Source organism: Diorhabda sublineata, chromosome 2, assembly GCF_026230105.1.
Source record: "Diorhabda sublineata isolate icDioSubl1.1 chromosome 2, icDioSubl1.1, whole genome shotgun sequence".
NCBI classification, from domain to species: domain Eukaryota; kingdom Metazoa; phylum Arthropoda; class Insecta; order Coleoptera; family Chrysomelidae; genus Diorhabda; species Diorhabda sublineata.
The window spans coordinates 3,334,061-3,360,786 of record NC_079475.1 but is presented as its reverse complement, the minus strand read 5'-3'; the positions used below and the strand labels follow the sequence as shown (position 1 = coordinate 3,360,786).

At 31.7% G+C, this 26,726-nt stretch overlaps 1 protein-coding gene and 1 long non-coding RNA gene across 2 annotated transcripts in view; one reads left to right on the top strand and one right to left on the bottom strand.

The window, feature by feature from the left end:
- LOC130453470 (adenine phosphoribosyltransferase) overlaps nucleotides 1–22,254 on the bottom strand; it is a 26,190-nt gene extending 3,936 nt beyond the window's left edge. Inside the window, exons 1-2 of the mRNA XM_056793248.1 lie at nucleotides 21,890–22,254; nucleotides 7,349–7,586 (exon numbers count right to left, since the gene is read on the bottom strand). Coding sequence (XP_056649226.1) covers nucleotides 7,349–7,586; nucleotides 21,890–21,987 — 336 coding nt within the window. The 5' untranslated portion in view covers nucleotides 21,988–22,254. The remainder of the gene's footprint in view (nucleotides 1–7,348; nucleotides 7,587–21,889) is intronic.
- Nucleotides 22,135–26,726, top strand: LOC130453471 (uncharacterized). The gene is made up of 3 exons (XR_008911054.1): nucleotides 22,135–22,302; nucleotides 22,376–22,587; nucleotides 25,725–26,726. It is a non-coding gene; the product is annotated as an uncharacterized LOC130453471 (long non-coding RNA).

Sequence of the window (26,726 nt, the reverse complement as noted above, 5' to 3'; positions counted from 1 at the left end):
CGACATAGCTGAAAAATTTGATTAAGTTATAATAAATTTTTTTCATGTCTTGTTTATTATTAGCTAACAATTTATTTTGTTGCATAAAGGCCGCTTGACATGATGCAATACAACGTGCAATGCAATACAATACGCAATATTTCTTGATCAAAAGCATGCGCAGATGAAGTTAATCTGATTGTTTCATGCAAGATCATGACATTATCGGTTTTGTGCCATTTTTATTGCATTTAAGTTGCAATCTAGTTACTTTTGACTTAACAGATTAGCTGACTTTAGTAAAACTTGGCTTCGATATTTTCATTGTTAAACTAGGTGCAAAATATTAGATAAAATTTGAGGTTGGGAATTTGTTTACTTTTACCGCTTACAGAGACTTGCATGCAATTTCTTGTATGTTATATTGCATTATGTCAAGCGGCCCTAAAGATTTCTTTGATTATTAATTTTTCATAATTTTTATCTTGAGTTAAAATTGTGGTGTTTTAGAAACTAAATTCGTGTTTTTCATTTTGTTAATACTTGTATGATGTAATTTATATATTTTTAGTATATTTATGACCATTTATCCTATTTTCTAGATATTGTCACTGAATATTAACAATACAATAAGAAGCTCTTCCCTTTTAAGACTAACTCTCTTGAATATCGGCACCTGTATATATTTTATGAAGGTATGTATCATTTGTTAAATGATGGTAATTAGAATACTTCTTTAGTTGGTATTTGCAACAATCGGCACGCTTTTGTCAGACTTCTTCTGGTTTTGTTAATATTCGGTGATATTGCATACTCATTCCTGGACAATTAAAACATGATATATATGCGATTTTTTTTAAATTTTGTAAATAACGAGGGAAGCGAATTTTTCAATTTATTACATACATTGATGTTGTACTAAGATAAAATATATTTTAGTTTTTTCTTCTTGGTTTGGATTTGTTTGTAAATTTGGATTTAAGTTATTATTATGAAATATATACGAAAGATCTTTAATGATTCTATTGATTTAGTTTAAAGAATATTGATTATTTATTAAGATAGTTTCAAGTTTTTTGATTACTTCAGACTGATATTGGGGTGAATTTAGTTTTATAGCTCTATCTGCTAATCTTATAATGACGCTATTTTTATTGTGTTTTCGGATGGTGTGAATTGTAATTTATGTCCATACCATGTTTCTTTTGTATATAATTTAGTTGTAATTTTATTATTGTTGGTTTTAACGAGTGTCAAATATAGAAAAAATTTATGGTTATTACTTTCTATTCCCATAGTGGATTGAATATATTAAGAGAATTTCGGAAATCATTAAAAACATATGAGTGTTTTGATAACGTTATCTCTCTGAGTTGAAATACTGAAAAATAATTACAAATTGAAATAATCATTAGTACGGTGGTTTACATCAAAAATTTGTTTCGGATATCCTGGGTAAAATAAAAACAATAAGTGCGTGCGAAACACTAAAATGGAGTACGTTGACACACCATTACAGCCAGCAATGGTTCTTCCAGTATCCTCTACACAACAAGCCTGTTACCTTCAATAACCTACAGCGATTTATCAGCAAGGAAATTCCGTAGTGCAACCAGTAGCGTACACTCAAAATGTTCAAATGTAAAAAGAACACCGAATGCAAGGTAATCTTTTATTCATTTCTCAATCCTCTTCTTACTTCTTACCTACCCTATCCGTCTTCACAACCACAGCTATAAAACATGCACCCTCCTCCACAAAATTTAGCTGAAATCGAGAAATGGGAAACTGTCAATAAATAAAAAAAAGAAACCGTGGTAGACTTGACACCTGTACTGTGAAAATCAACGCTTACTGGCTTAGCTCGCCTATATCTAGATCAAATCGATTCGACAGCTTAGAGAAGAATCCTGAATTGGACACTGAAACTAAAACAGTTTCAGATGAGGATAAAAATGAAAAAACCAACAAACCACCCCCAATATTTGTGAAAAGTGTTAAAATATATCACCACTACTCAACTATTAAATGGAATAGCAGAAAATGAATATGAAATCAGAATATTAAACTTTGATCAAATCAAAATTTAACCTAAAACAATATATGGCAACAACGATAACAAAAGCATTAATAGAAAAAATACCGAATTTCACACTTACAAGCTAAAAGAAGAACGTAATTTTAGAGTAGTCCTCAAAAATATACACCATTCAGTCAATACGAGTGAATTGAAAAATACTATTGAAGAACATCGTCTCTACGGTCACATAAAACATTTTAAAAGCAAGGCACCTTTGTCTATGTTCTATATAGACATAAAACCAGCTGCCAATAACAAAGAAATATACAATCTGGAACATTTATTATACTGTAGAATAAAGATCGAACCTCCAAAACAAGAGAGAAATAGTACAATGTGCAAGATGTCAACAATACGATCATACAAAAAAATACTGCTACCAAAGACCGAAATAGTTCAAATGTACAAGGAACCATCCAACCGAACAATGTTTACGCAAAGAAAGGTCATCAAAGTTTAATGTATACTATGTGCGGGCAACCACCAAGCAAACTATAAAGGCTGCTCAGTCTACACAGAACTACAGCAAAAACGATACCCCATCCTTAGACCAAAACAGATTCCACCTACAACACACATAATTACTGGACAAAACCTACAGCCCGGTGTTAGCTATGCCCAAATAACAATGAACCAGTCACGAGGCATACCAAATAATGCCGCATATCCAACAAACACAACTAAAGCTCAAAACACGAATGATTTGGCTGAACAAACCTCATGGGATAGATGGATATGAAGTTCTTACCACTGTCGTGTCAAAAATGGCAAAATGATCAAGTTTCTAAAAAAAAGCCATATGTAATACCAACAAGCTAGAGCAACATGCAGAAGAACTAAAAACCTTTATTATGTACCATGATATAGATATTATGATTATCATAGGAACACACTTCACACGTTGGAGTTATTTTAAACATCTAAATTACACTAGCTTTTTCATAAAGCATCCAGATCGGACGGCACACGAATGAACGCCTATTATCATTAAGTGTACAATCAAGCATCACGAATTAGGGCCGTACTCAACAAATTATATACAAGCAACTAATATTAGTATAGAAGACTGGCAAAGCTCTCTAACAACCACTGCAATATACAGTCCACCACGACATACAATAAGTAGTGCAGGAGCAGCTGTTTACCAAACTTGGCAACAGATTCCTTGCCGCCGGTGATTACAACGTCAAACGTACACAATGAGGCACTAGATTAATAACTCCAAAAGGCAGACAGCCACTAAAAGCTATGGAAAGAAGAAGAAGAAGATCCATATCAACTGGTGAACCGACCTATTGGTCAACTGATAGGAATACAATTCCTGATCTACTAGACTTCGGAGTCTACAAGGGCATTCCAGAAGAATGTGTAGTTGCACAATCTAGTTCTGAACTATCTTCTGATCACACTCCCGTCCTAATCACAGTCAGCACCCAAATAATAGTTCAAGAAATACCACCAAGATTAGGCAACAAATATACCAATTGGAATGACTTTCGTGCTTATTTGTATAGCTTGCTGAATCTCCAAGTTCCTTTAAAAACTAAAGAAAACATTGATAATATGGTTGAACATCTTATAAAATCAATCCATCAGTAACCTATGACTCAACACCAATCTATATATATAAAAGAAAGTCGTGTTAGTTACTCCACTTATAACTCAAGAACGGCTGAACCGATTTAGTTGAAAATTGGCAGGGAGGTAGTTTAGAGCCAGGAGAAGGACATAGGATACGTTTTATCCCGTTCGACAGCATTCCCGTGTGACTTGACATGAAATTTATCCCGTGTGACTTGACATGAAACGTCAGTCACTATAAAACGTGGTATAACATAAACGAATCAGACTTGGAATAACAAAACGCAAATGACAGCTATGTAATGACGTATGGATGACAATTTGATATTTGTAAGAAATCAATAATAAAACTATTTCTATTAAATAAATAATTAACAATTATAATGTTCGATAAGTCTGGAACAGATGGCGCCTTAAGCTAATTTCTTTACAGAGAACTGTAAAATTTCGTCCTTTACACCTCATAGATGGCGCCACACTTTAATGTGATATATTTTCTGAGACTACACACTATATATGTCTTATTTTGCCTATGTCAGTTAACGTCGCGTCTTTCAAATCATTTTTCATTTTGTCTTCGTTGCGTACACTACTTCTAATATTTTTTTACTTCTAACTTACAGAGAACAGCGAAATTTATTCACATTAAAAATTCAATTACTATTTTTAGTAAAATGCCATCTAAAAAATCCAACCTTAATGCAAGCAAGAAGCAAGAAGACTCGACGTGCACGTGTTGAAAGAGCTAATGAATCAGTCGAACAGAGAGCAGAAAGAAATGCAGCTCAAAGAATTCGTGCACGAGAACACCGTGATAATCGTCGACAATAAAATGCATTGAGAACCAGGGTGGCACGTCATCAACACATAGATTCTTATATAGAACAAACCCGAGAAAATCATCGAACCAACCGCGCAGTAACACGTGGATCATTTGTTCGTCATTTAATTATGAACCAAACATCAATCACTCGGTTGATTCCAAAGTTACTATTGGTGCGATGGACAAAATGTGCAATTATTGTCAGGCGTTAACATTTCGCAACGAAGCACCCGGCATGTGTTGCGCATCAGGAAAAGATGTATTGTCGCCACTCCGTACTCCACCTATACCTTTGAAATCCCTTCTTTCTGCATTTCGAATGAATCAAAATTATTTTTGCGTAAGACACGAAAATTTAGTTCTTGCTTCCAAATGACGTCGTTTGTAGCATCCAAAGTTTGTTATTTGTCATCAAATGGTCGTAATTTTGAGACAACAATCAAAATTCAAGGCCAGGTATATTATAAAAATGGATCATTGATGCCAATGTCAAATGAAGATCCAAAATTTCTGCAGATCTATTTTATGGGCAATTGTGACGAACGTGAACAACTCGATGCCAGTATAATTTCATTGAACAAGCAGAAGAGAGAGCAATTGTATTGTCATTAGAATTATTTCAATCAAATCACTCAGCCACAGCAACGCGTGGCCGGGTCTACTAGTTAAAGATAAAATTTACCATACCCAAAACTCTCTAGAGGATAATTAAATAAAAAAAATGGACAAACGGTAATTAAGGAAAATTTGGCGAATACCACACGTTCTCGCTAACAAGACTAAGTTGAATCAGGCAACCTTAGGACTGAAAACCCTACTCATCAATAATAAAAATGATGAAATATAGAACTACCTTAGGAATTTAACCGCAACAGAAGCAAATGATTACGACTTGTGGAAAACAACGAAAGAACTAAATAGACCCCAACCAACAAATCCGCACTCTTGAAGATCAATGGGCAAAAAACAGCCAAGATAAAGCCAACGGGTTTGCAAAACACTTAGAACAAGTCTTCAGTTCCAACCCCATAGAGAACAACTTCAATGTGGAGACCGAGTTAACGATTTTCTGGAATCTCCATATCAACTAGAACCTCCCCTCGAAAAATTTACCGTAAACCAGGTCAAAAAATCGATTCAACAGAATTTAAAATCTCCCGGATAAAACCTAATTTGTGCCAAAATCCTGAAGGAACTATCTAATAAGGGGCTAAAGTTTTCAACACAATTGTACAATGCAGTATTAAGGCCGGGTTAGTCTCCAATTTTGTGGACGGTAGCCCAAATTATACTAATCTCTAAGCCAAGGAAGCCTCTTGAAGACACTACATCTTACAGACCAATAAGCCTATTACCAGTTATATCAAAACTTCTTGAAAAACTACTGATTGAGAAAATAGAACCGACTCTAAAAGCTAGTCTAATACCTAATCACCATTTTGGATTTAGAGAGCATTATAAAATAAGTGTTTGTTTCGAAATTTTTATCTGTCTTTCAAAAATTATAAGAAAACTAATTTTTTAACAGAAGAGACCTAAAATCAAGTAGTGCGTGATTTTTATTAAAGCTACTAGTTGTGGGTAAATTTAAAATGAAGTGCAGAAACTAACATTTTAGGCATATATTACATTTTTATTTTCGTAAAGCAAAGAAACCTGCTACGGCTCACAAAGAAATATGTGAAGTTTATGGTGATGATTGCTTAACAGAGCGCACGTGTCAGAATTGGTATAAAAAATTCTGTTCTGGAGATTTTTTCCTCCAATATAAGCAACGTTCTTGTCGGCCTACTGAAGTTGATGATGACCAAATCAAAGTCATAACTGAAAAGGATCGTCATATAACTGTTCGAAAGGTTGCGAAGAGGCTACATGTATCGCAAATAACAATTGAAAAATACTTAAAATGTCTTCGGCTGGTTAATAAGCTTGATATTTGGGTACCACACGAATTGAAATAAATTCATTTTACACAAAGAATCAACATTTGAGAATCATCACTTTTGATGGTGATGAAAATAGTACAGTAACACAGTTTGGAAACGATCATGGAGCAAACACGATGTACCAGCACAAACCACATCGAAGGCCGAAAAACAATAAAAAAATCCCATGCTGTCAGTTTGGTGGGATTACAAAGGAGTTGTGTTTTTTGAGCTGCTTTTAAGGAACCAAACGATCAATTTTAATGTTTAATGTCAACAATTAATGAATCTGAATGCAGCAATCGAAGAAAAACGGTCAGAATTGTCAAATCGGAAAGGTTTAGTGTTCCACCATAATAATGCAAGACCTCACACATCTTTGGCAACTCGTGGGAAACTATTGGAGCTTGGCTGGAAAGTGATCCCCCGTACAGCCCTGATCTGGCACCATCTGATAACCATTTCAAAGTGCAGAATTCTTTAAATGGACAAAACTTTCACAAATGACGATGACCTTCAATCGCACCTGGTTCAGTTTTTTGCTGATAAGGACTAGAAATTTTATGAGCGCGAAATTATGTAGCTGAAAGAAAGATGGCAGAAGGTCATTGAGTAAAAATATAGAATTGATTAAAAACTATTTTTTGATATTTTTTTATTTTAAACCACAAAATCAAAATTACTTTGTCGCCAACCAATATGTAACAAAAAGGCGCTGTTTATATCTTAAATATTTATGAATATATTCGTCGTGACTTTATTGGAATAATTTTAATATTGTAGATTCCTATTTATATATAAATATCTTCAAGGTATAGGTGCAGAGTGGCTATAAAGCCAAAACGACTCGCCAAAATAACCTACAATCTTCGACTACTTCTAGGCGTTCATTACAGTTCTTGAACAAGAAAATACTGTTAACAAATAAAATTATGACTTGAAAAATAATGTAAGACTCACTTCTCCATATTCTTTACTATATGTACTGGTAACAACTTCGCCAGGGAGTTTTCCCTTTTTTCTAATAGGCACAAAAGGGAAATCGAACTCCAGTGATATTAAGGGGCCAAATAAAAATCCTCTGGAATCAAGACTTACTACACAATCTGGAGGCGGATGAATATTCTTTACAGCTTCTATGAGTACATCCTTTAATATTTTAAATATTTTAGGTTTTTGTAGAACAGAAAAAATGTCCCTGAAAATTAGTAATGACAGTTAAGATGTAGTATGTAGTATAGCACTGAGCTGATTATTCATGATAATCTTTTCATTTTATGACATAAAAACTAAATGTAATATTGAACAAATATGTCCATAATGAATCCATTTTATTTATCTATGTATTATAATTCTAGATATATGATGAAAACCAAACAAAGTAGTATTTTCTGCAAGTATTTTACTTTCTGATGGGAGAAATCAAAAGATTTCTTCCATATATTTTACTACTCGCAAGTGGGTTATTGTTAGTTGATAGGTAGTTATTTAGCTTGTTGGGTTTTTTGGATCAATTGCAAATATTCCATTCAGTAATTATTAATAATAAAAATGCTTATTATTAGAATAAGTACAGAAAAACTCCATAAATTGAAACAATTTTATTGGAACGGAAGATAATAATGATAAAGATCATATACCAACCAAAAGCTTGAAACTAATTAGGATAGAAATAAAGTTATTGAAATTTCTGACAACAATTTTATTGAGTTACAAAACATACAGAAAAATGGGTAGTTGAAAAAAGTAATTGTTACTATTTTACTTAAAATTAAAGAATTTATAAGTATTACAGCAAAAAGGCAACAATTTATTTCGTGGATGCAATGCAACGTACTGCCGTTTTCATGAAAATGCTGAAGTCGTTATTGTATTAATATTAAAACTTCAATATCAGTTTTGATATCAATAAAATGTGGCTCACCACAAAATTTAAATTATGCGTTTCCCTGTGAAATTTTCGTTTTCGTCTGGGATTGAAATTATTTGTATTAGGTAGTGATAATTTCTTCTATAATTTCGTCAGCAAAAAGAAATATTAAAGTGCTACTGAGAACATTTGCAGAAGCTGAGACTTTTAAAGTAGCTGTCTTATTTTCTTTGGTGGCTACTACACTCTAAATCACTTGTTCAGTTGTGGTTGTTGCTTTTATCCTAGTCCCTCTCTTCTACACTATTTATAATTTCTGTAATAGTATTCTTTCTCTAAAAGTATATGAATTCTTAAATTTCCAGTCTTCAAACTATTTTTCAATATAAAGTACAATATAAAAAAGTATAGCAATACTAAAAATTACATTAGTTGAGGATTGTGGAGTGTTGACTCTAATAATCATTTAACAAAATCATCAAATTCATATATTCCAAAAATCAACATTCAAATAACTAGAGACATAAATATTAAACTATCGATTCTGATTGTTATACAAATTTATGTGAATTTTTATTGGTTAAATTATGAATGACATTGATTTTTTTGAGGTTAGAATAGGTTAGGGCGTTATGAGTGAAGCTGAATTTTATAGGTTATGTAAGGTTAGTTCGTTCCTCATGGCGTTGATTTCTTTTATAGAATTTGTTTTCTCAAAATTTAAAAGATGTGCATAGATTACACTAAGGTTATTCAACTCAGTTTTTTTATTAATACATTGAACAATATATGTTGTTTCTAAAAATAGAATTCTTTTTAATTGTTCTCAGTTGTCAAAACTTTGACATATTCATAATTCATAGAATCACCTTCATTCAACACGTGATGCTGTGGTGAAGAACATCTAATGGGATATAATTTTCACTTTTGTGAGAGATTATCCGATTGGTGAATGACCTTTTGGACTCACGAATGTACTTCTTGTCACAATTCAAACATAAACTATGTTAGGCGATTTATTGGTTGGTGTTTTATTTCAGTAAAAATAGATTGAATATTAATAGGTAAGATAGTAATGTCGAAATTGACGTTCGAATACGATGTCAAAGTAAGTGTTTCCAAATCCATAAACAAGAGGTGAAAGATAAAATCGATAAAATCAATAAAATCATCCAGAATCGAATGTTTCCTCACACCACGAATAAAGAAGAAATCAAATCCTTTTTGGGACTGGCTACTACAAAATTTCTACAATAAGGTCTTCCAGTTCAAGAATTCGCAGATGCATAACTACTATTCCGATTTTAATATATTCCAACTTTGAAGAACCTTTCCTTTCCCTATAGGAAAAGATTTACCTGAAGCCTATGGACATTATCTAATGCCGAAACAAAATACTGTACGATAGAGAGTTTTTGGCAATAGGTAATATGCATGTACTTTTTCTATATTTTTAATTCACACTTTAGATAGGTAAAACTCAATAAAATATATATATATATATATATATATATATATATATATATATATATATATATTCTGTCTAAACGTCAAATATTTAAAGATAATATTTAAAGTATAGGTTAAATTTGGCTTGTTTTGAACGCCGCTAATTTTCGCGGGCTTGAATGACGTCAATTGCCAAGTCCAGTATTTGTTTACCTCAAGTGTGACATTTACTTTATAGGTTATAATATCGATAAGTCATGGAAAAACTTTAAATCTATCTATAGGTATTGTATTGTATCTGAATGCGAAAACTCTACTAGAAGGAAACCCGATAGAGTTCAGAGATATGAGAAAACAAGAATGAAATATTTGTATTGTTGCAAAAATCATTTTAATACTTTTACTCCTTTAACATTAGTCAAAGTAAAATCTTGAAGAGATACAAAATAAGCAGTCATCATGAATGCCAAAATGTCAGAAGAATAATCAAAATCTGAAAACGCTTCAGGAACACAAAAATACAGAAGATTTTTATTACAAACACAACCAATAGCGTGTTTGGACCCCAATAAATCCAAGATATGTCATTTGACGTCATGACAAATAATAACTTTATAATAATCTTGGAAAAAATAAACAAGTGAATTCGAATTACATGCATTTCCCTATTGTCTGGGCAGTGAATCACTTTAGATTTTATTTATATGAACGAAAATTTACTTTGTTGGCCATCCATTAACTGAGTTATTATTAAGAAAAAGCGCTGGTTGTCGTCTTACACGATGGCGCCTCAAATTAGAAGAATATTATTATCAAATCCAGCAAATCTAATAAAAATTCCGATGCTCTTTCTCGAATAAAAATCAACCACGCATTAGATTTTTATTCCTTACTTCCAAAACTAGGAATTCTAGGAAAAAGAATTCTTCTTTTCTGTCAAACTTCATAGAACGTAATCATGACTGATCATTCTAAAATAGACTATTCTAATAACCATTTACTAGACAAGCAAAACCCCTTTAGTATTTTACCTCTCGCAATTATTACTTATAACATTTATACAAAAATTGTATAATGAACAAGAATTACTCACCAAATATATTAAAGATCTAAATAACTACATATCTTATTACTACATAGTAGCAAAGGAAAAAACCTTAAGACAAAAAGAAAAAGCTGAAATTGGATTTGACAAACATGTTTTTGAGAGTGACAAAGTTTATGTAAAACAAACCCTAATCAAAAACAAATTAGAAAGTTTATTGGCCCTTTTGAAATATTAGAAATAAACAAAAATTCCACAAAAGTACTAAATTTAGAGACGAACTATAAATCCAAACTAAAGTTTAATCTTATAAAGCCCTACTACCTCATTTATGCATAAAAATATAGAGGGTGTCTCATAGATAATATTAATTTCCAATGTTCTGTTTGTTTATTAAATAATCATATAAAAAGAAGTATAACCCAACGTTCTGCAAATTCTTTGAGACTTTGGTAAAAGCATTTTTTTTGATTTAGATACAATTCTCGCACTGCATTTTCAACATCTCCTTTGGATTCAAATTTTTTCCGACGCAAAAATTTCGCTATGGATATGAATACATAGTACTCTGACAGTGTTAGGCTACGAGTGTTCAATAGCACCAAGTTATTTGATCTTATTCTGCGTAACTTTCGCAATATTTGGTTTAGCATTATCTTCATATGAGAGAAACCGGTTTCGGTTAACGAAATCTGGATATTCCTCCGATCAAACCTCCTGTATTCCCATCCGCTGTCCAATATATACCTTGGCATTGATAGTTCGATCATCAATGATTTGGAAGTACACTAAACCTTCCACCAGATACACAATAAGACTTTACGCTCGAATTATTTCGGCAGGACAAGAAGTTATTTACACACCTATACTTGAATATCGGTTAAATCGACCATTTTTATAGATCTCACTTAATGATTTTAAATGGCGATGAATGGTATCTTTAGAAGGTCCAACGGAATCCGATAATCGGTAAGTGCTGGTACTGAATTGGTTTTCTACTACTTTCCTTGTTACCTCAACCACGCAGGTGCGAACGATATTCAAGCGTCAAATCTCCGCTATTAAAACGATTAATCCAACACCGTGCTGTTCGCTTATTGAATGTATTTTACACTTAATTTTCACATATTCTACTTGCTGCTACGACTGCTTTGAATTTTTATTTCCAATAATGTCTTAACAATACACGAATGTCATATTTACCGCGTTTCATACTATTTATTCTTATAAATGTCAAGACCCAACAGATGGCGAATACTACACAGACTGATTTAATAATAATTGAGAACCGATCTAAATCAAATGAAAACTTATTGAAAAAAAATCGGTCACAGGTTCAGTTATAACATACCTCAATAGTACTATAAAACAATTAAAATTTAACGAAAAATATGTAATTCAGATATAGAAAAAAATTAAACTACTATTCGACAATCAACTAACGCATTTGCGCTTGTTTAAGCCAAATTGAACTTTGAAATTTGCGTAAAACTAATCGAGAGTTACGCGTATCTCGAAAATACTATAAACGATATTTTAAATTGCTGCGTATAAAATATTCCGTAATTTCACAATATTTCAAAATATTCGAGTATATCTAGCAAATTCAGACTTAAAGGACAAGGTTATAATATATAATGTTTATTGTACAACCCTCAAGTTAGGCAATAATGACGACGACTTCCGAATACATACATATATATTATATTAGAAGCATTAATATATCAAAAGATCTAAGAAATAAGATAATATATATAATATATAAGAAATATGTATAAATGTATGACAATTTGAGATTTGTGTTGGCTTTGAGTTATATTAATTATTATAAAACTTTTAAATTCATAGGATTCAAAATTTAATATGTAGTGCAGTGGCAAACATTGAATTTTAAAGAAAAAGTGGCAATTAATGCTAGAAGTATAAAAATTGGTATGTCGGGCAGTGATGCAAACAAAAAATTTTAGAGATCGGGAGCCCCTTGAAATTCGCCATAGGAGGGGCAGGGGGTCGATTTTTGATTTTACACCCTACCCCCCGTGAAAAAGTGGGATGAACAATTATGACGTTCTTAGTGTCAATTTCACATATTGTGACCCTCCTGAACATGAATATCTTATTACTTTCAAGATGCGACCTCGAGAAGTGCCCCAAATTTCATATTGAAGATTTCCCCCTTTTTCGATTTTTGTGAAAAATACGTCCAAATTGCGATTTTTCTTCAATAGATCGAATACCGCAAGTTGTCTAGTTTCGAAGATTTTTCATGTTTTTTATACTTTTTTGAATATTTTCTTTTCTGTACAAAATGTGAGGAATTTTGAAGCATTACAAATAGTAGATATGGTATGGTATTTACTATATTTTGTTTAGCATTAAGGAGCCACAATTTTTGTTTTTTTTAGAGCATATTCGACGAATCTTCAGTATTGGGATCGATTTCAAAATTTTCATCGTAATAACCTGTTCTTAAAACAATCATTCATTGTGGAGGTGTAGTATTATACTGAAGCGAAATCCCTTTGACCACTTTGCAGGGGCGTCGGGAAAATTTGGGAATAAAATTTGAATTTTTTCTAGTTGAAAAGAACTTAACTCCTTTCTTTCGAATTTTGATCTATTTTTTCTTATGCATTTTTTTAAGTGGAGAGGAGATACTAACGTTTATTCAAATTTATTCCCCTCCATTCCAGAAAATTGACCACTGCGTCCTTCCCAAGTTTAAAAGTTTCACACTGGCAAATTGCACAAAGAGTGGTACAATACAGATTATTCTTAGCGCAACCGCATCTATTTGTAGAATATCCTTGACGGCACTGACAAGAAATTAACTCCCGCAACGTTTCAGAAATTTCACCAATTTTCGTCCATAATGGCACAAATTATGAGTCTTCAAATTTCTATCACCCCAAGCATAATGCGTAAAACTCCCGAAACGTTACAGGAGTTCATTTCTTGACTTGAATAAGGAATGATGGAAGAGGGGGGGCAACTCCTAAGCCTCATGATAAGAATTGTTTGTTCGGTATCCAATTAAGAGGAGAATATGTTGAGTAATAAAATACTTTGACAATGAAATTTTGTTTGGTTCTATAATAGGCTAAGAATTTTTCAATAGTAAAAATAATGTAGTAAAAGGCTTAATAACCAATAGGCTCATTGTTCGAAGTCTCTAGTCACCATATCTACTATTTATAGTGCTTCAAAATTTCTCACATTTTGTACAGAGAAGAAAATATTCAAAAAAACGTATAAGAAACCATGAAAAATCCTCGAAACTAGGCAACTTGCGGTATTCGGTCTATTGAAGAACAACCGCAACCTTGACGTATTTTTCACAAAAATCGAAAAACGGGGAAATTTTCAATTTGAAATTTGCGGCACTTTTCAAGGTCGCATCTTGAAAGTAATGACATATTCATGTTCAGGAGGGTCAAAATATGTGGAATTGACACTAAAAACGTCATAATTGTTCACCCCACTTTTTCACGGGGGGCGAAACTTCAAAAATCGAACCCCTGCCCCTCCAAGGCGAATTTCCAGGGGCTCCCGATCTTTAAAATTTTGTTTTGACATCATTGCCCAACATACCAATTTTCAGTCTTCTATCTTTAATTGCCATTTTTTTTCAGTTTGCCTCTGCACTAATATTCAAAGTGACGGGATTCAAATATTGAATCTGGTTACTATAGGAATTTTTACTAATTTTTAATTGGTTAGATTATGAATGACGTTGAATTTTTATAGGTTAGATAAGGATAAGTTGTAGTAAATGATGTTCAATATTTATTTGTTAATTTATGGATAATATGAAATTGTAATAGCTAGGTCGTTATGAATATAGCTGACTATTTCCTTCGAAAAATTTAAGCCAACCAAAAAGCTGTAATATTTTATGTTTACCTAGCAACGATCAAATTTCAGCGATAATACTGCACTAGTGCAAATTATCGATAATACTGCACTAGTGCAAATTATCGATAATTTGCACTAGTGCCAAATTTTCGTCTAGGATTAATAAACATCATTTGGTTTTAATTTTATATTTTAAGAAAAGGAACAATTATTGTTTATTTTAAATTAAATTTTTCTCAGAAAATAGTCTGCCAAAATGCCCTCTCGTGCATGTCAAATTGTCTCATAATTTCCTCTCGTGCGCATTCGCGCACTCGTGAAAATTAAATTATCGACAATTTGACATGCACTCGGGACATTAATATTGAATATTTATTGGTTTGAATATAAATGACAATAAATTTTATAGGTTAGGTCGTTATAAATTACACTAAGATTTAAATCAGTTTTCTTTTTTCTTATTGATGCATGCATTGATCATTTATATATGTATATATATATATATATATATATATATATATATATATATATATATATACATATATATATATACATGATTGATACATTAATGCATCTAAATGTTCTTGATTTTAGGTCTCTTCTGTTTTAAAATTAGTGTTCTTAATAAATTTTTAAAGATAAAATTATTTAAAAACCTAATTTTAAAACAGAAGAGTCCTAAAATCAAGGACATATATACATATATAGGAACGAAGTCTTTGCCAGCTAGATTATGAAACAGTTTTCGCAGTGGAATTGTGGCATCAAAATGTACTAAACTCTAATATATCCGAGCTTTCGAATACTTATGTATTCATTGTCTGAGAATTAATTAGTTAAGAATAAACCTATAAAATCGATAACCTTAATATTCAGTTTATTTTTTTTACAATAATTAAGTAAAATTTTATTATTGTTATTCATACATATTTTTTATATTGTATTTGACCATAATTTCAGTCCCAGACGATGAAGACATAAGTATTCAAGAGCTCGGAAAATATAGTTAGTCTACTTTGGTGTTTAATTGCCATGTTCCCAATAAGAAAACGCTCGTAATATAGCTGGCAAAAACTTCTTTCTTTACAATTTATATATATATATATATATATATATATATATATATATATATATATATTGCTCACATATCCTTTTTTATAAAAAATGAACAAGAAAGAAATATAGCTAAGACATCGGGCATTTTTACCAACCATATTCATGAATCTAAATAATCTTCTCTATTTACAGAACTGTTTATTCTTTTTAAAAAAATTAAATGCATCGATTTCAAAAAGCAATATTCAAATTGATGCTTAGTAGAAATATCAAGTTTATTGATTATTCATTATTAACCTACTAATCGATAACCTTAATATTAAGTTTATTTTACTTACAATAATTAAGTAAAATTTTATTATTGTTATTCATACATATTTTTTATATTGTATTTGACCATAATTTCAGTCCCAGACGATGAAGACATAAGTATTCAAAAGCTCGGAAAATATCGTTAGTCCACTTTGGTGTTTAATTGCCACGTTCCCAATAAGAAAACGCTCGTAATATAGCTGGCAAAAACTTCTTTTTTTAAAATTTATATATATATATATATATATATATATATATATATATATATACAGTGCTTTTCAGATAAAAGTATCCACCTTTAATAACTTTTGTAATACTGGTATTTAGAAAAAATCCAAAAACACGTCAATTTATGTTGGAAGGGGCAAGCATTATGGCTTATTTAAACTTACTGGAAAAGCCACCCCCTCACCCCTAGCAGCATCCCCTTTATTTTTTTAAATTACTTTTCATATTTTTTATGTAAAATTTGGATACTCCTCTTTGAGCTGATTTCAAAAATGTATAATACTTGTAGGTTAAAGTGATTAGTTTATGAGATAAACAATTTTTCTTTTAAGAGCACAAATTTTACTTATTATTTACTTTCACCTTATTTGCCTGTACTAAAATGGGTTGTACAACAGTTCAAACTCTTTAATCTTTTTACTGTGCTATTTATTATGAAGTTACAATAAGTGTTCAAAATGAGTACCATTCACTTCCATACAATGGTATAATCTATTTTGAAATGCCTCTCTGACATTGCTTAATACGGCTGAATTTAATTGTCGACATTCATTTTCTATCCTCTCTCGTAAATCATCCAGAGATTCTGGTTGGGTAGCATAAACTTTTGTTTTTAAATACCCCCATAAAAAAGTCTAGGGGTGTTAAATCCGGTGACCTAGGTGGCCACTCCATCATCTGCCCCCTTCTACCTATCCAACGAGCGGGGAATGTTTCGTTTAAAAATTGTCGGACAGGCATAGCATAGTGTGGGGGAGCTCCGTCTTGTTGAAATACCGGTAAATCTTCGGAAAGGTTATCATCATTTTCTATTATTGTTGTAATACGTGGGTCAACCACTTCCCTGAGTAACTCAAGATATGATTCACCATTTAAATTTCCGTTGATGAAGAAAGGTCCGACAATGTGGTCACCTAGGATACCACACCAAACGTTTAACTTTTGGGGATGTTGTGTATGGAATTCACGCATAATATGTGGATCACTTTCAGCCCAATATCTACAATTATGCCTACTTACTAAGCCATTTAATGACCATGAGCATTCATCAGAAAAGCAAATATTGTTTAACAATTGTGGATTGTTATTGATAATTTGCGTCATTGATTTGCAAAACTCTAAACGACGATCAAAATCATCTTCATTCAACTCGTGCACCAACTTAACTTTGTATGGGTGGTACTTGAATTTATGTAGAACTCGGAAAACTGTAGAAGATGAAACACCGATCGCTCTACTTATTGTTGACAACGATTGGGGTTGTTGAGCCTCTAAGCTGACTTGCCCTAAAATTGCCACTTGGATTGCTTCGTTATTTACGAGTCCCTCTCGCTTATGCACTTTATTGCAAACAGACCCTGTTGTGGTAAATTTCTCCATCAGTTGAATTACATACTTATGAGTTGCATGTCTTCCGTCATGTAATTCGTTAAATATTCTAGCAGCAGCTCTTGCACAATTATTATTTTGGTAGTATAAACCTACAATTTCAATTCTTTCTTGCAAAGAGTAAACCATTTCAGAGAAACAAAATAAATAATGTATCAAATTACACTATCAATAGTGACTACAAATTCTAGTTGACAATGTCAAACTTTAATAAAAAGTAGAGTTTTTTATTGTTTGGATTTTTTAAGTAGAATAAATAGCACAGTTAAAAAGATTAAAGAGTTTGAACTGTTGTACAACCCATTTTAATACAGGCAAATAAGGTGAAAGTAAATAATAAGTAAAATTTGTGCTCTTAAAAGAAAAATTGTTTATCTCATAAACTAACCACTTTAACCTACAAGTATTATACATTTTTGAAATCAGCTCAAAGAGGAGTATCGAAATTTTACATAAAAAATATGAAAAGTAATGTAAAAAAATAAAGGGGATGCTGCTAGGGGTGAGGGGGTGGCTTTTCCAGTAAGTTTAAATAAGCCATAATGCTTGCCCCTTCCAACATAAATTGACGTGTTTTTGGATTTTTTCTAAATACCAGTATTACAAAAGTTATTAAAGGTGGATACTTTTATCTGAAAAGCACTGTATATATATATATATATATATATATATATATATATATATATATATACAGGGTGCGGCAGCATAACTTCCTTTTTTAAAAAGTTCGCCATTTAGTCGGTAGATGTCGTAACGGAGTGCTAGTGGTCTCGTTCGAGAGGGGGGACTATAAAGTTTTGTCCCGGCACAGTTCAGTCGCCATCATGCGTTGGAACAGTGAGGAGCGTGCGTTTGCCGTTGAGGTTTACTTTTCGAGCGGATGTTCTGTGATCGCAACCCAGCGCGCCTTTCGGAATCGCTTTAATTTAGCCCCCTTGGCCCCTGTCCCGGACCGGAAATCAATTGTTACGTGGGTCACTACGTTCAGACAAACTGCAAGTGTGACAAGACGAAGAACTGGAGTCCCTCGGCCCATTAGATCACCGGAGAACATTGAGTTAGTTAGAACTTCAGTGTGCGATCACCACGGCGTTCTGCGCGCAAACATGCGTCTGCCCTTGGACTTTCCGATCGTTCTGTGAGGAGAATACTTCATGATGATCTTCATTTTCATCCATACAAGATGGCAATTGTGCAGGAACTTTCTGAACGTGACTTCAATTCTCGGAGGAACGCGTGTGAGGTTTTTCTGGAAGTCGTTCCTGAGGACGCTATTGTTTTTTTTAGTGATGAAGCCCATTTTCATTTGTGTGGATCCGTAAACAAACAAAACATGCGCTACTGGGCTGATACCAATCCTCGACAATTGCATCAACGGCCTTTGCATTCACCTAAAGTCACAGTGTGGTGTGCAATTTACTCACGTGGAATTATTGGTCCCTGGTTCTTTGAGGAAAATGAAGTCACAGTGACAGTGAATTCGCACCGGTATGTAAACATGTTACAGGAATTTTTTTTCCCACGGCTAGATGAGTTGGACTTAGGGGACACTTGGTTCCAACAAAACGGAGCAACGGCACACACTTCAAGAACATCGATGGCTGTTTTGAGGGAACACTTCCCAGAGCGCCTTATCTCAATTAGGGGCGATTTGGAGTGGCCAGCCCGCTCTCCCGATTTGACCCCTTGTGATTATTTCCTATGGGGTTTTTTGAAATCCCGTGTGTATGTGAACCGTCCAAGGACCCTACAAGATTTGAAGACGAACATCCAGGAAGAAATTGCCAACATAACGCCTGCTATGCTGGCAAGAGTCATGACAAACGCCAGAAATCGGTTTACTCAGTGTATGGAGAATGGGGGACGTCACCTAACTGATTTGATCTTCAAAACTCAGTAAAACAAAACTTTATGTATGTGCCTGTATTATAAAAAACGAATAAAAATTTTCTGATTCATACAATAAGTTTTATTAACTTTTGAAAAAAGGAAGTTATGCTGCCGCACCCTGTATATATATATATATATATATATATATATATATATATTGCTCACATATCCTTTTTTATAAAAAATGAACAAGAAGGAAATATAGCTAAGACATCGGGCATTTTTACCAACCATATTCACCATATTCATGAATCTAAATAATCTTCTGTATTTACAGAACTGTTATATAAAACCAAAAAGTCTGACAAAGATATTGATAATAAAGAGACATCCATACTTAGATTTATCCTGGAACTGTTTGCAGTAATACATCATATAAATAATTTATTGATGGTTCTACTCATAATAATAATTGTGAGAAATTAATAAAAGAAGTTTCAAACAAAAAACAAATTCGACGAAAAAACTGAAGACAGAAACCAAAAGTTCACAAACCTACATTATCAAACAGACTAATTTTTCAATAAACACTCTAACTGGATCTCTTACTTTTTGCTTAACTGAAATTTTGACAACTACCTTAATATTATATTGAAGACCGCTCATTTATAAATTGATAAAACTTTTTATATGATGGTATTTCCAAAAAATAATGTGCTCCTAGGATTTAAGTCCTTTTAAAAACAATTATAATGAAGAGTTATGGATAGACTCAAACAGAATGTTAAGATATCTTAAGTACTATGCATAAACCTAACTTACACAAAAGGTCATTATGATAATGTAATAGTTGTGATATGCTGATTCTGATTGGACAGGCTGTGAAATTGATGGATACAACAGGATACCTATTCAAAACATTTAGTTATTGCACTGTTTTCTGGAATACCAAGAACAATCAGTAGTTGTATCTTTAGCTGAAAATGAATACAAGGTTATTTTGAAAGCCAAGTGAGAAGCAAAGTGGTTGAGAGCATTAACAAATAGTATAAAATTAGTAAAACCTCATTCGACAATAATATTCAAGAATAATAATGCATGTATCAGCCTAGTATTCAGTATTCATTGAATCATTTCATGAATTCATGATTCAATGAATCATGAAATGGATAAACACATTGATATTAAGAACTATTATACAAGGGAAAACATTCAAAAAACGTTTATAAGTTTGAAATTATGATCCACAGATTTGATGTCCAAGCTATTAGCAAAAAGGTAATTTGCAGAATGTTTAAGGCCCCAAATTGCGGTAGAGGCAGTATGACACCTTTTATCTAAAATATGGTCCGAGATATATTTCATTTTCCTGTTAGTCTACTAAAATACAGGGAAGATTCACCAACTACTAAAGTGTTTAATTTTATAACCCTAACTTAATGGATCTCCAATATCAACCCCACCCAAGTGTGATAAAGTTGGCCTGTTACTCTTATCTTTCACAATTGATTGTAATGAAATATTCAATGGTATTTTTAACATCTAGTAATCTACTCTTAAATTAAACATATATTATCTTATATACATAAACTTTCATTTTCATTACCGAGTCCATATATTTCATACATGAAATGAGTTATATTTGTCATCTCATTGTTTCATTCCATATGGTAGTATTTCTAAAAATGGGAAGCACACTTTCCGCTTGGAATTGTAGTTTAATAAAGGGTTCTCATTTCCAAATTTAAACATGGGATGAAGTATAGTTATGGCATACATTGATGTTGTGTTTAAGATATGTTTCAGTTTTTCAGATGATTGATTAGTACAAGTCATAGTATAGATATAGTAGTATATTCTTATTGTTTTTGTTTTGTATTTGTTTGTTAAGTTGGTTTTATTTGATTATTTATTAAAAGAGTTCCAGTTTTCACAAATTACTTCAAAATTATATTTGGGTGAAGATACCAATAGAAAACAACAACCATATAAACACTAATTAAAACAAATATTAAAATTACAACTAAATTATGTATAAATGAAACATGATCAAGAGGATATATAAATTATAAATCCTACTATCCCATATCACAAAAAATAGCATAATTATAGGATTAACAGATGAATGAAACTAACTTCGCTTGAGTGAAAAGCTTAGAACTGTTTAACAAATAATGAATATCCTTCAAAATGAATGAAATGAGTCATTAAAACAATACACATATAAATTTCATAATAAGAACAATTAAAAAACCAAATCCAAACCAAAAACAATTACTTGAAAAATCTATCTTAATAAAATATACAGGTATATAGTCAAGAATAATCGTTTTTATTATTCTTTGTTAAACTGGTATATAACAAATTAATGAATATTAGTAAGATTTTAGAAAAAGTGGAGCACGTGGTGCGCTATTGTTGAATTCACTTAACCTCAACTTTTGATTATAAATCATAGTGTACATACCAAAATAAAATTCCTTTCTCTGGAAAATCAGGAAAACTTGCAATGTGCTTCTTTATAATATCTAATTTAGCATTTGTTTCCTTACTCTGGAACTTCATTTTAAGACAAACTTTTAAACACTATGTCATGTCTGACAATATTAATAATTGCAAACTCTGATACGATTATGACATGACACTTTTTCTCTGGTCATAAGGTCAAGTTCATTTTATAATTATTTAAACAATCTAACAAAAATCTACTTCGTTTTAGAAATTTCTCTCAATACTCATAAATAAAGAATATATTTATTTTATTCACTTTAATAATTATCTAATTTACCTACTAATACATCTCAGCCATGAAGGTTTCTGTATTTTAACGACAGATGGTGTCAAATTTGTTTCTTAAGGGTGAATTAAAAAGATGTTAGGGTGAGTTTAAAGGTTAATTAAAAATAATTGTATGTTCGAAGATAACGCAAAGAATATCATTGGAATTTTTTAGGGTAGATAGGGGAATTTTTCTGTTGGGTCAAGGTCGGTGAATTTTGCATTGAAAGCACTAGAAATGTAATCAGGAATTATGTCGAGCCAGCAGCTTCTTTTCGATCTGGAGTCTGAATTTGAGGATGACAAAAGATTTATTATGTTGCAACTACCATCAAAAAAAAAAAAAAAAGAAAAAGAAGTAAAACAAATGAATATTTGCGAAAAAGAGTGAGTAACATTGGATTCTTTTGCTATGTTCTCCCACAAATCATCCTTCAGTTTTGCTTTCATATAATTTTCATGAGTAGAATCATAGAATACAGGAAAGGATCTCACAATTTCAATTAATTTTTCCATTTTTGAGTCAAAAGAAAAATTGTTTAGTAATGGATGGTTTATTTAAAAGTAGCTACCCGCGACCTACGAAACTGTGTTGCAAGTACAACTCGGTACCCCGCGAGCCAGGTTGGGTCGGAACTGGCCGTGGGATGGGCTCAATACGCGCCACTCCATTTGAAACAACGTTCTACAAAATAATGCACGCGTGTGCTGTGCGTGGGCTGGGTTCAATTTGCGGCGGGCCTAATTCCCAGTTTTTCAATAGCCAGACTTGAGTCATTGTTAATCAATACGAGTAAATCTCTCTGCGTGTGCATCAGGATAAATGCTTCTTAATTGTCATCAGTTACTGTTGCCATCAATCTGATCTCTATTAACTTTCTAACTAGTTTTTGCTTTATTTACTAAATTATTCCAACCTCAAGCAACTCTGTTTGAATGACCAGTATTTCCGACAACCTGAGAAGCTACTAGTAATTTTAAACTTTTTACTATTTTATTGTAATCATCAAAGTATTTTCGTCAATGAGTCTGTTAGTATATTTCACCCTATCAAGTTTATTTCCTGTTTCCGGTTGTTACTTCCTTTAATAATGAAGATGGTATGGAACTAGTTCCTTCTCTCACTCGTTGCTTTTTCTTTTCTTATACTGGTCGCATAAAATAATTATATTTGGTTTCGATAGTGCACTTCTTTGTTTGATAATATTCACGTACTCATGAAAATTTAATGTCATTCACAATTTAAACAATAAATATTCAGCTTCAATAATAACGAACTAACTTAATCTAACCCATAAAAATTCAGTGTCATTCATAATTTAACCAATAAAAATTCAGACAAATTTGGATAGCAATCAGAATCAATATTTTAATTCTTCTATCACGAGTCAATTTGAATATTGATTTGTGAAACTTAGAAATTTAATATTTTTGTCAAACGCTAATAAAATTTAAGAACATGCCACAATCTTAAACTAATTAATTTGAGTATTTTTAAATATTGTTATATATATTTTTATATTGTGCTTGACGATAATTTTAATCCCTGACGATGAATCCTTAAGTATACGTAAGCGCCAAAATATATTAGAGACAGTACACTTGGTGTTTAATTTTCTAAATTCCCACTAAAAAAACGATCATATACTAAATGACAAAGACAGGTAAAAATTTGACGTTTCAACTTGTTGTGGTCTGTTTCAAAATATCACTTGACATTGACATCTTGCCAAATATCACCTCAACATGATTATTAAAATAGAAATCTGTTTTAACCACAATAATTTTTTCCTTATTTTCAGTCGTTGTTTCTAAAAACAAGTGAAAACTATAAATTGAATTTTTGTAGTAGCATTGATATTTATAGAATAGTACTAAATATTTTACTTAAATTGTTAGATCTCTTTTATCATTGACAGCTTTCTCGTTCATATGTATATGAATCAATTCTAAAAATTCTCTTTTTCTTGTTTGATTTATGGAAATAATTGATTGTATGTGATATTTCATGATTTGTTAATGCAGTTTCGTTTTTTTATCGTATTGTGGCCTTATAATTTATTTTCTAAATATTGAGATGTTCGTCCTAGGTCACCGTCACAATTATTACAAGGCACTTGATGAATAATATTTCTTCTTTTGTTTTTGAGTGTTTCCGATTTTAGTTTAATAAACATACTTCAAATATGAGAAAAACATATATGAACAAATTGATGGTTCTGCTATAGGATCAAGTGTTTTAGCAGAATTAGTAATGAATGATCTTGACGAAACTATCTTAAAACAAATATTCCATTCTTTTTCCGTTATGTAGATGACAGCATTATTGCTGTACCAAAGAATGAAATTGCACACAATAATCAAAAATTTAATTTTTATCATGAAAAACTTCAATTCACAATCGAAATCGAACAAAATAATAAAATTGTATAAAAATCCCAATCACGTGAAAACAGAATGATATACAAAACCAAATTGGTCCTCAAGATATTTAAACTTGAATTCATGTCACAAAAAAGATCAATGATGATACGTTTGACTGATTGAGCTATTCAAATACCAGATCCTGAATTTAGATGCATAGCTATTAAAAAAGCAAAAACTGCTTGGAAGAAAATAATCATCCAGAAAAATGATGAACAATATATTCAAGAAAAGGATAAATAGATAAGTACTGATAAATAATATATTCAAAAAAAGAATACAAAAATACTGCAATCAAATAATTAACAAAACAAAAACTAAGCATTAAAACGTTAAACACGTTTCTTGACATATGTACAAGGACTTTCTCAACAACGATTGAAATAGTTCAATAAATATGATATTAGTATAAGTTATGAGGGATATAATACATTGTTCAAATATTTCACTCAATTAAAATCTAAAACACCAAAAAACAAAAGATGTAATATTATACATCAAGAACTTTGTAATGATTGCGACGCTTTTTACAGAACAGTATCAAGAAAATGACTTAAAAGGCCATCAATACGATAAAAATAAAACTATATTAACAAACCATGAGATATCATGGAAACATACAAATAATTTTTTTTCTTGAATTATTTATATTAAATTTCCATTTTTCCCAAAACAAAGAAACAATAAACACCGTAATTGATAATTTTTTTTAATTAATTGAGTAGGAAACAGTAGAGATGTAAAATGTAATACAATTCATAATAAATGCTGAAAGTGACCACATCTACCTCGTTTTAATATTTTCAAATAAAACAACAATTTCAAGTTATAGTTTCACCTCCGTATAATGTAACAAGAATATTGAAAAAATACCAGTGGTTAGTCCCTTGCAGATGCACGAAAATTGCAGAATTTCATGTTTCTAACATTACTGAAATTTAAAAAGGAAAATAAAAACTCAAATAAGTGTCTTTATCAAAAAAAAAACTTGAAGAAAAGTTTAATTTTTCTTTTAATAATTATCAAAAAGAAACTAATTTTAAAACAGAAGAGACCTATAATGGTTACCGTTTTGAGCTACATCCATTTAATGCTTCTAGGGTCCAGGAATTAAACTATCTCAAAGATTAGTTCGAGTCGATCGACCAATTAACCGCTACGCGGGAATACGATATTGCATACTCTAGAAGTAGTAAGTTAGCCGATAGACACGTTGATGATAAATTTTTAGAAAACAAGACCTGGGAACGAGACCAAGGACGCAAAGTTAGGCGTGAAAGTAAATTCTTGGCCTACAAATCAAATATAAAAGGCAAACGTAAAATTGCGGTTAGGTTAGGTTTACATTACACAGATTTACAAATAGTGCGGGGCACTCACTGGAATGCTTGTGTGGAAACTGGAAGACAAATTATTTACTTCGACAGTTATATTCATATACCCCTGCCAATTGAATAATTTATCAATTATTTCAATTTACCTTCATCACACATATATGTCCTTCAGTTTCACTCTTTGCGGTAATTCAACAGAATAAAGCTACAACCTTAACCCCCCTATATATTTGGATGATGCTACAGACTATGAAAAAGGTATCACCAATGTCAGCATATTCAATTTTATACCAGATATCAATGGAACGAACAATGTATTAGCGTGGAGGGAGCAAGGATAACAATTTTTCACAATATACTGTGATGAACTCGTCCCCGACATTAAGCTGACCCTGTTCGGTTATAATGGCATTCAAAGTTTTGGCGAAGTCGCGGCCCGTTTGATGTCGAAAGAAAAGTCGAAACGTCAAAATTAATCTTTCTTAAAAATTATCAAAAAAAACTTATTTTTTTAACAGAAGAGACTTTTTTATTTCTTAGTGCTTGTATGAACGTGTCAAAATAAAATTTAGACTACACCTGCATGTCTAAAAATTTACAGAAAACATTTAATATCTGGATAACGGTAAGCTTTAGGTATAGGAAATTATACATGAATTTGCCTTATTTTTCACCCCTGAATGCATTAAAATAGAAAAAACCGGAGTTTAACCTTGAACTTGTTATTGTTACATATTTAAGGAATAATAAAATTTTTTTATAAAAAAA